The 11,974-nt window shown below is 33.1% G+C and overlaps 1 protein-coding gene across 1 annotated transcript; it reads right to left on the bottom strand.

Annotated features, from left to right (window-relative positions):
- Nucleotides 1-5,953: 5,953 nt before the first annotated feature.
- On the bottom strand, nucleotides 5,954-6,678 carry LOC149143948 (toll/interleukin-1 receptor-like protein). Its single transcript, XM_089451995.1, has 2 exons — nucleotides 6,197-6,678; nucleotides 5,954-6,029 (listed from the first exon to the last, which is right to left on the bottom strand). Exons 1-2 carry the CDS (start codon nucleotides 6,676-6,678, stop codon nucleotides 5,954-5,956), a joined length of 558 nt encoding a protein of 185 aa, XP_089308121.1.
- Nucleotides 6,679-11,974: the final 5,296 nt, after the last annotated feature.

Here is an 11,974-nt window from a genome sequence, read left to right as displayed (position 1 = left end):
TTTTATCAATTGTCCATTTGTGTGGATCACAAGGAAACTGATGAATAAATGGCTGCAAGGTATGTGAATTTTTTGAAATTTACTATTCAAGATGAATTGAGCATGCACATGATTCAGAATTGGAAGAGGCATACCTATTAGCCTTAAAGGCTGAGGAAAAGCAAAATCATCAATTTTCTCAAAGGAATAGGGGAGAAAGAAGGGGGATCTCAGCTCCCTCAGGAGGTGGTTTCAACGTTGGTAGAGGTGAATCATCTCATACAGCTATGAAAGTAGAAGATACATGACAAAACAACTCGACCGAACCATGAGGAGGTGGATTTTAGAGGGGTCGAGGTTATGGCGACGGTAGAGGAAGACCTTTTGTTTGTTTTAAGTGTGGTGAAGAGGGTCATCGATCATTTGAATGTCTAAATTCTGATATACGAGTGCCAAGGCAAAGAGAACAACCAAGGTTAAACTTGGCCCAAGCTGAGGATGAAGAAGAAGTGGCTGACTTTCAAGTTTCACCAGATATGGGGGAGAACCTCATGATGTGGAGAGCCATGGTGATTCCGGAAAAGGAGCGAAAGCAGAGGAGCGACTCTCAAGATTCTTGGATTCAGGCAAATAGCTTTCGGACTAGATGCACTTCAGGAGGAAAGGTATGCCAAGTTATTGTTGATAGTGGAAGTTGTGAGAATATGATTTCCGAAGAGACGGTAGAAAAATTGAAGATAAAATGTGACATGCATCCCCACCATTAACGAATTGCATGGTTCAAAAAAGCGAATGAAGTCACTATAAATAAAAGATGTTTAGTCAAATTTTCCACTGGTAAGACTTATAGAGATGAAGTTTGGTGTGATGTAATTCCAATGGGTGCATGTCACCTATTGTTGGGGAGACCCTGGCAGTATGAAAGAAAGGTCGCCCATGATGGAGCAAAAATACTTACATCTTTTGGAAGGATGGAACTAAGGTCGTCTTATTACCCCTTAAATATGAAGGGAAAGCCGAGAATTTTCTATCAGAAAAAAAGTTTGTTAAAGAAATAAAGGTAACAAGTTGTTTCTATGCATTAATGATGAGAAAAGTAGCAGGGGAAGATGTCCCAATACCTACGGAAGCAACCAAGATCCTAGAAGAGTATGTTGATATTATGCCCAATGAATTACCTGATGGACTAACTCTGATGAGAGATATTCAACATCACATTGATCTAATTCCAGGAGCATCTTTACCTAATCAAGCAGCCTATCAAATGAGTCCTACAAAACATGTAGAGCTTCATCAACAAGTGGAAGAACTTATAAAGAAAGGTCTGGTAAGGGAAAGCATGAGTCCTTGTTCTGTACCAACATTGTTGACTCCGAAAAAAGGAGGTGAATGGAGGATGTGCACAGATAGCAGGGCCATTAATAGAATTACCATCAAGTATCAGTTTCCTATTCCGCGCTTGGATGACATGATGGATGTGTTGGCAGGAGTTCAATTTTTTAGTAAAATTGATTTGCGAAGATCCGTATTCGGGAAGGGGATGAGTGGAAAACTACCTTCAAGACTAGAGATGGACTATATGAATGGATGGTGATGCCTTTTGGGCTATCCAATGCTCCTAGTACTTTCATGTGGTTGATGAATACTATGCTTCGCCCTTATATTGGTAAGTTTATTGTTGTTTATTTTGATGACATTTTAATTTTCAGTAAATCCAAGGAAGATCACTTGCAACATTTAAAGATAATCTTGGATCTATTGAGAAAGCATCAACTTTATGTAAACTTGAAGAAATGTAGTTTTTTGCAAGAAAGTTTGGTATTTCTGGGTTTTGTCATCTCAGCAGAAGGAGTGAAGATGGATTCTGAAAAGGTCAGGGCAATTTTGGAATGGCCCCGTCTGAGGAGCATAACAGAGGTAAGAAGTTTTCATGGGTTGGCTACATTTTACATAAATTTTATTCATAATTTTAGCAGTATCGTAGCACCCATCATAGATTGCACCAAAGGAAAGACATTCTTATGGACCAAGGAGGCTGAGGAAAGTTTTAATTTTCTAAAGAAAAAGGTAACAGAGGCCCCCATCTTAGCATTACCAGATTTTGATAAAGTGTTTGAGGTAGATTGTGATGCTTCACATATAGGCATTGGAGTCGTACTCAACCAAGCAGGTAGGCCCATTGCATTTTTTAGTGAAAAGTTGAATGAGGTAAAGAAGAACTACTCCACTTATGATGTGGAATTTTATGCAATTGTACAAGCATTGCAACATTGGAAGAATTATTTAGTGTCAAAGGATTTTGTGTTATTCACTGATCACATTGCCTTAAAATATATAAATACTCAAAAGAAATTGAACAGTAGACATGCAAAGTGGGTCTCTTTCTTGCAAGGCTACAATTTTGTTCTGAAGCACAAATTTGGAAAACAAAATCAGGTTGTAGATGCTTTGAGCCAGCGTGTTGTTCTTTTAACCACTATGGAAAATCAGGTAATTGGGTTTGATTCAATCAAGGATCTCTATCTGTCTGATCCTGCTTTTGGAAAGATTGTGGAACATCTAAAGAATCCATATGTGGGGAATGTGGGCCTTGTTCATGATGAATATTTCCTGCAAGATGGTTACCTCTTCAAGGGAAAACAGCTTTGCATCCCAACTTGGTCTATGCGAAAACATATTATTAGATAGCTTCATAGTAGTGGCTTTGCAGGGCATTTTGGGAAGGATAAGACATTGTCCTTAATAGCAGATAAGTATTATTAGTCAACGATGAAGAAGGACATCACCAAGTATGTGGCACAGTGTAGGATTTGTCAAGTGGCTAAAGGGCACTCCCAGAATACAGGGTTGTACATGTCGTTACCTATACCCCTGAACCCTTGGTTAGATGTGAGCATGGACTTTGTATTGGGGCTCCCACGTACACAACGAGGTAATGATTCTATTTTTGTGGTTGTTGATAGATTCTCCAAAATGGCTCATTTCATCGCTTGCAAAAAAACTAGTGATGCATCGAGGGTGGCACAATTGTTTTTTCAGAAATTGTTAGATTGCATGGTGTACCCAAAACCATTACCTCTGATAGAGATACCTGGTTCTTGGGTCATTTTTGGTGGACTTTGTGGAAGAAAATGGGGACTAAGTTACAATTCAGCAGTCCCTATCAGCCCAAAACAGATGTACAAACCGAGGTTGTGAAGCGAAGCTTGATAAACCTATTACGAAGCATTCTTGGTGAGAAGCCTAAGCAGTGGGATTTGGATTTACGCCAAGCATAATTTGCCTAAAATAGCTATGTGAATAGATCCACAAGTAAATCTCCATTTCAGATTGTTTATGGCCGAAATCCTTCAAGTGTCCTCGATCTGTTGTAGCGACCTCTTGGGGACAGAATAAGTGATGATGGGGAATATTTGTTGAACACATTCAATAATTACAGCAGACGATGAGATAAAAATTGAAGACAGTAACCAATAGTAAAAAAGTCTAATAGATGTTGGTCGACGCCCTGAAGTCTTCAAAGAGGGTGATTTGGTAATGGTTTGTTTCAGGAAATATAGGTTTCCTAGAGGAACCTACCACAAGTTGAAGTACAAGAAGATTGGTCCTTGTAAGATTCTTAAGAAAATCAATGATAATGCTTATAAGGTCGATTTACTAACAAATATTGTTATTTCACTTGTGTTCAATGTTTCTGATTTATATATATTCCATGGGTCGAATCAGGGAGATAACAATGATGAGGAGGTGGATTGGCAACAAACGATTCCACGTAGGAAAAAGGAACATATTGCTTAGATCCTAGATAAGAAGATTGTTTAGACTCAACAAGGACAATATAACAGGTATTTGGTACAGTGGGAAGGCTTCGCACCGGAGGAAAGTACATGGATCACAGAGAGGGAATTGCAGGCCTTGGACCCCATTCAGTGGCAACAGTTTGAGAACAGAAACTTGCAGGAGCTGCATTCTTTTCAACTAGAGGAGAATGATGCAGCGACTTCCGCATACCATAACTTTAAAAATTAGTAATTTTCAGAAAAAATATTATTTTTTTTTAATAGCAATTCTTTGTATATATAAAAAATACTACTAGAGTTGATTGTGAAAAGAAAGGGGGTTATCAACTGATATTATGTATTATTCTATATTTTTTGTGATTTGTATCTTGTTTTCCTTTGGACTACATCACATTACAATATTAAAATAACTTCAAATATTATCATTATAATTACAAAACCTTTACAAATCCAATGATAAATGATTAAAAATTTTAATACATTATTTATAAACTTTCATTTATTATAAATAAATATTTATAATAATTTTAATATATTATTTATGGACTTTTTATGTTATAAATATTTATTTTTTTAGTTACGAGTTCTTTACCAATTCAATGATAAATAATTAAGAATTTTAATACATTATTTATAAACTTTCATATATTATAAATAAATATTTATAACAATATACTATTTATGGACATTTTATATCACAAATATTTATTTTTTTACAAACTTTAATGATTGAATATCGTAGCAAAAAATATTATTTTATACTATTTATAATCTTTGTTATATCATAAATATTTATTTTTTATAAACAAAGCCTAATTTATATATGTATGACTAATTTATATATGTATGGAAGAATTTTAATAAAAAGTTTATTACCTCATTTATTGTTGAATTGAGGCTTATGTGATCCATATCAAGTTTATGAGAGATTTTTCAACCTAAATCACAAGATATTTCATTTTTCAACGCGTTTCGAACCAACCAATGTGGTTCATCGTCAAGATAAGTTGAAGAATCAAATCAAGCTTTGCATTTTGAATAGTTAGAGCAGGACCTACAATGGCTATAATTCTTGACCAGGCAACGACTATATTGACTAACAGCTAAATTTCACTAAAACAGTTAGCTCGACTGGACTAAGGGCATAAAAATAAGTTAAATTTAATAGATTATTAAAGTGATAGTTAGTTATATTATTATTAAATTAAAAGTCAAAGGGACATATGAATTTACATAGAGGTTTTAACTATTTAGTAAAATTATATATATATATATATATATATATATATATATATATATATATATATATAAATTAATTAATTTTAAAAGATTATTAAATTAAAGTTAGTTATAGAAGGTATTAACTATTTAATAAATATATATAAAAATATAAATATTGAAATAAGTGTTAGAAAGAATAAAACTATAATATTAAAAACTCAACTTTAATTAATTGTTTATTTAATTGTTAAATTAACATATTATTATATAACGATTTCAATATTAAAATAAATTATATTTCTTTTATGAGCTAAAATTATTAGCATAAAAAAAAACTACATATATCAATCAATAAAGAACAAAGGTCAAAGGATATGAAATAACAATAACAAGTAATAAATGATGGAGGGAAGAAAACGACTCGAAAGAGAATGCTCGGACCCAACAATTACTCATCTTCTAGTGATCCCCTTTATTGAGATTGTTTGGCCCTTTTTCAATCTCAAAAACTTCCCTACATTTCAGATAATAAAACTGCAAAATTCTAACAATAACACTAGCCTCCTCAATAAAAACCAAACATCATTTTATTGTAGATTTTTAAGTTCATCTTGTTTCAAAAGGTGTCCTTTTCTCGTGATTTTATAAAAAGAAAAACGCAACGGCCGATAAGAACCAAGCAAGCAAATATTGTAAACAACTGAAATATCCTGACACATTTTTATTGATAGACTTCCATATATGTTATTGGATTGGGCTTATCTTTTCTCCTTGTAATTGAATGTTTATTATTTTGTACATCTATGTGTACATGTATATAAAACATGTACACAGTTGCAACGGTTCCGGGTACACATCACTTCACCATGTCAAACTGCAAGAACCTACCTGCGAGAGTCGGCCAAGGCTCGATCATACGACGCAATTTATTTAAGAGGTGTAACTGCTGATTCTTAATCTTGCCGCCACCCTCTTTTGCATTGTGCAACCACTTCCTCAACCACACGCTTAACCAACAACGCTTCGTATCTGCACGCAGTTGCAATAACGGATGGATCAAACGAACAAGTCGAGAGGACTCAAAATCCATCGGTGCACTCACATAGCATCTTTTTATTGTTTAAAACAGTAACCAAGCAAAGAGATATGAAAAGAATTAGGGAGAGTGACAAAACCTCATCTAGTGATCAACCCACCCGTTTGTGTCGTCGAGTGTCCAGCCTGACAGATTAGACACTCTGAACAGAGCACCTTTCCATCTTTCAATATCTTCTGGTTTGTGAATTCCGCTACTCTCATGGTCTTCGAAAGACTTGGCAAATGGGCTTCCGGATCTCTCCGGGTGACGGACCTGCCATGGAGCCACTTTGTAAAACAGAGGGATGGCCCTCCCGTGCTCCTGTGTTGCTATTAGGGAGACTTCGTTGAGGCACCACACAGAGGATGCGTACTGTGGGGAGAAAATAGGAATCCTAATTCGACTGCACTCAATGGCATGCTTGAGAGTCGCATTAATATCCTCCCCTTTCTTGAGTTGATGGCCATCATGGAACACACGGATTTTTTTGTTAACCGTGAGGGCTCTATAGAGGTGATCTACGAAGCCTTTTCTGACATCTGAACCTCTGAAGCTCAGAAACACCTCATATCTCCATGCCCTCCTCACTCCCACTGCCATTCAAAAAGAAACGAAATCGCTATTCGAGATTAAATTGTTGCTTGTTTGCTTAACAAGGGCTAAGCCAGGGACGCTTTTTATAAAAGGGAGGACCTAAAACTAGATTCCGTCAACGCGTCGATCTTCAAATCTCCCATTGTTGCGCCTTCGTAGTGTTGGAAGTGTGGTAGAAAATGAGAGATCTTGGGAGAGTGGGAAGCAGTACTATGCCGCACAGTGCTTCCGAGAGTCACACTGTCGTCCTGAGATAAAGACAAGCGACACAGAAGAGAGAGATATTAGAGGAGAATCGGCAGGTTGAACACTGACTTATCATGATGGAGAAAGGAGGCTTTCAGTCGGATTTATTTTGTCTCCTTGTCATGGAGCGAAGAGACCAGGAATAAATGAATGCTAATATCGCTGGACCGCGCCTTCACTATCCCCCATTCTTGTGACATTAAGTGAACGAGAAAGTCAACATATAATTTTGGGAGTCGTTTACTGGGGAGGAATTGCTTCGAAAGTGAAAAGTGGTTAAAATTTAAGTAAAAAAATTTGTTGTAGATGTTTTTATTGAAATAAGTTTAGTACCATAAAAAAAAACTTTGGTACACTTAAAATCTTGAAATTTAACAATTATAATTTGAATTTAAAAAATATCTGACATTAAATTTTGTCAATTATTAGAAAGAAAATGAGTTACTGTTTAGCAAAAAAATCCTCGCAACCTTATAAGTGTGTGAAGGAAAATGAGTTACTGTTTAGCAAAAAAATCCTCGCAACCTTATAAGTGTGTGAAGGAAAATGAGTTACTGTTTAGCAAAAAAATCCTCGCAACCTTATAAGTGTGTGAAGGAAAATGAGTTACTGTTTAGCAAAAAAAATCCTCACAACCTTATAAGTGTGTGAAGGAAAATGAGTTACTGTTTAACAAAAAAATCATCGCATCCTTATAAGTGTGTGAAGGAAAATGAGTTACTGTTTAGCAAAAAAAATCCTCGGAACCTTATAAGTGTGTGAAGGAAAATGAGTTACTGTTTAGCAAAAAAATCCTCGCAACCTTATAAGTGTGTGACCTGCTAAAAAACAAAAAAGAATCAAAATGGCGGCTCAGTAGACAAACTAGTGCCTATTTTCAATGAAAAGTCGCATGCATGCAAACAATGGTAAGGTTGCGTAGACGAGTCTCCTCCCCTCTGCTAAAGTGGTCTACAGCCTCAGCCTGCATCGTCGTGGAAGTGGGCGGCTAAAACCTCCTTGTCATAGAGCGAGGAGACCAGGAATAAATGAATGCCAATATCGCGAGACCCCGCCGTCGCTATCCCTCAGACAGATATAAGAACGAACAAATTAGGATATAATTTTATCCCAGACAAAAGAATTAATCAATAGCGACCGATCTCAGAATGTCAAGAACAACAGGCCCCGCCTTCTCTCTGCCTTCCTTTCAATGGGAAGAGTGGACATATTCATAGTATCAGAGAAGAATGAAATAATTAAAAGACTCCGCTGCATACCTTTTCAATGCAAAGAGTGGACATATTCATAGCATCATAGAAGAACGAACTAATTAAAACTTCAATTTTGAATTGCGGAAAATATAATTGAACATTGTGGTTGTATATATATGTATGTATGGGTTATCAAAATTTCAGAGACTTTGTCATATATATAATATTATACTTCTAAAAGTTTATTATAACTAATTTTATAATTTTCGTAATATTTTGTAAATAAGAATATATATAATTTAATATAATATATAAAAAAAATTAATCAAACTCACACAGCAAAAATGCTATTAATAAATAATAAAATTATAAATATATCAATTTAACTAATAGAATTTTAATTACAAATTCAACACTATTAATAAGTAATAAAATTATAAATATATTAATTTAACCAATTTCTTAGGACACGATATGTTATTATAAAATTTTAATTACAATTTCAAAATTATTACATTTATAATATGTAATAAAATTATAAATATATTAATTTAACTAATTTCTTAGGACACGATATGTTATTATAAAATTTTAATTACAATTTCAAAATTATTACATTTATAATATTTGTAGTGTATGTACCATGTCCAAAACATCCTAATACTACTAAAAATATTATATCATCTTTAATGTAGCAATGGTTCACTTTCAAAGACTTTTCAATTCTTTAAGTAACTCAAATATTTTGTTGCAATTAAGTTAGTGAGTTTGAATGTTCAATCTTAAGCAGGAGAAATAAAGATGTGGGAACATTTTCCTATTCCTATTACATCATTGAACTATTTGACATCTTTAAAATTAATATTCTTTTATGAAATTTACATCATTGAACTATTGAAATCTTTAAAATTAATATTTTTTTATGAAATTTGAATGTACATAGAGGAAGTTGTGATTTATAGTTGATAAAAAGTTTTAGATTTTAGTTTTATCTATGTTCAATTTTTGAATTTTTGTTTATAAAGAAAATTATGTACCATTTTAGAGAAAAAAATATACAGTGTTTAAATTACATGATATACATACTGATTAAATTACACCAGTGTTTAACTTACTTGGATTAGTATTTAAATTCAAAAAATTTTATGCATTTTAGTGAATACACAGAATAATTTGTCATAAACAATTAATTTAAATTTGAGACTTTAAATCCAATATGAGAATATCTCAATAAAAGTACTAGGGCTCTATCACCATAAAAGTAAATATAGAAATTATTGTGTATTAAGTTCGAGTTTGGTTGCAAGGCATAAACTCCATATTTATGTTAAAATTGAAACCGTAAGTGAGGCTATATTACAATCCTCTCTACAACATATCCAAAATTCTATCCAAAATCCATTTTTTTAATGAGAATAGATGAATACATGTTGATTGATATATTAGACCCTTGTCGCTACTAAAGTTTTGTAAAAGTTCTAAATAAAACACATAATTGAAATACATGCTCGTGTGTGGGATGGCCAAAGCCCCTATGATGCCCCTACATAAAGCTCTCATAAAAGAAAATGAGCATCTTTCTTAAGAGCTAGATGAACACAAATTTACAAATTGGCCATTCACTTTTGCCAATCTCTACTACAAACATCTAAAACACTTCATGTAATTTCATTACTCCACACTTCTTTGCATCTACTCCGTTCCTTGCAACTTTGGTCCACATTGTTGCATTATTCCTTTCTCCATCAACTCAAAAATATTTGTTTCCTTGCATGCTACCACTCAATGGCCCTTATTGCCTCACTATTCTCCCAAGGCACCATTCTCAATTAAAGATTTATTGATTGCGTCCATGTGTGCATATCCTCACCATAAGCTTTACTATCATCATTTTATCCTCCTTTTGTGGTTTTCCTCTTTATGACAACTTTCTTCACATACTCTATTTCATTTTCTACAAGCATAACAAGACACAATACATTATAGAAATGACAAGTTACCACCTACTCCCCATTTAAAAATGTTTTCATTTTAACACCAATGCTCTAATATTCTTTTTATTTAGCCCACTACTCCTCAAGTTCTTGTTTCTTTGTCTCCTTCACATTTTTTAGGAATAAACTTAGCATCATCTTTATAGCATCCTCCACTTCTTCATTCAAAAAATGTGAATTAATTTTTTCCCACATTTCTCAAATGGGGGGGGATTTATTCTCCCATCATGCATAATTCTTCTATGATTTTATCATTATCTTCCCAACAAAATGTGGCAAACACCCATGGAAAAAACGTCACATAGAATACTAACACTATAACCCTTAACATTAAAATTAATCATGCACTAATATGTCACAATGACACTATTCCTATTTTGGAGTCATGGAAATATATATGCTTATGGAAAAGTTGTACTCCTTATATTTAATTTCTAAATAAATTCAATAAATATCAAATTTTCTTCTCACTCTAATCATATACCATAAGGTCCTGCCTTTTTTCTTCCTTTAATTTGTCTATTAATATTAATAATAGTAAAAATTCACATACCTATCCCTTTTATATGACGAAATTACATGTTAAAAGATACAATCTAGATAAAAGTTAATTAAAAAATTAGTTTTAGAAATTGAATACCTTAAAAAGTTTCATGAATTCTTCACATTTTATCTCTTATTATAATGATTTATACATCTTCAAATGAATTAATTTTATTTGTTAAGAATATTTGTGGAGATTTTATAGGAATACATCTTGTAGTTCATTAATTTTATCTACATGAATATCTTTGTGGAATGGTTTTTTGGCATACATGTGGTGAATATGTATGGGAGAGAATATGCATTTAATAAATAGCATTACATCGATAAGAAATGGAGAACAATATACTTGCAAGAACTTCGTGGAAATGTACTTTGCAACAAAACAAATTGCCACCCATAGTCTGATTGTATAGGTTCCTTTTCTTTATTTATTTATTTTCTTCTTACTTTTATAATTTTTAATTGTGGGAATTTCACCCTGAATGCCAAAACATAAATGTAGCAGGGGAAGTTGAGAAAAGTCACCCTATAATGTCTTTATGATCATAATGATGCATTAGAAAAAAGAGATGTGATACAAATGGTGCAATTTTTTTCATAGATATAATTATTTTATTTTTACTTGTAAATATTGTTTCAACATGTTGGTTATGGGGGCCATGACTTAAGTTGATTGATTAATGTAAATAATTTTTATGATAAATAAATATTTTTTTTGTTAATACCATATGCAATAGCATGTAGGTCATGTGGGTTTCTTGTTGTCAAATCATTTTTAAGTGGTTATCTTAAATGGTGGACCTTCTTGAATTCTCTTAAAATTCCTAGGGAAAACACTGCCATTAGGAAACGACATAACTGGAGAGAAATATATGATGGGTGGAAGATAAGCATAGTTGGAGAGAAAATACATGTTGGGTGAAAAGATATGAAACAACATAACTATAGAGAAATGTTATGCTCAATAAGAATAGCTGGAGAGAAAGGCATCCTTCAAAGAAGGACATTGCTTTAAAAATGTGTTGGGAAAGAAAATAATAAATACCACTAAGCGTAATTTTGTAGGTAGTTGTGAGGAGTGCGACTTGATGGTTGGGAGGAATGTGACTTTTCCCATAGTATTTTCCAAGAAAGTTCTTATTAATAAGATAAGTAATCTAATCATATTTCAGAAGAAATGTTGTTCTCTGTCTTTTTAAGAAATTTTTTTTATTTCAATGAATAATCGAATATTATGGAATTATGTATGTGCTCAATTAGTGAGTTTGTTTTATATTCTTGTTATGAGATGAAATTAGTGAGTTTGTTTTATATTCTTGTTAT

Source organism: Pinus tabuliformis, chromosome X (assembly GCF_031772625.1).
Source record: "Pinus tabuliformis cultivar Carrire ecotype Pingquan chromosome X, CPIR1, whole genome shotgun sequence".
Classification (NCBI taxonomy): Eukaryota; Viridiplantae; Streptophyta; class Pinopsida; order Pinales; family Pinaceae; genus Pinus; species Pinus tabuliformis.
Note: the sequence above shows the minus strand (reverse complement) of the source record. Positions and strands in the feature narration are given on the sequence as shown.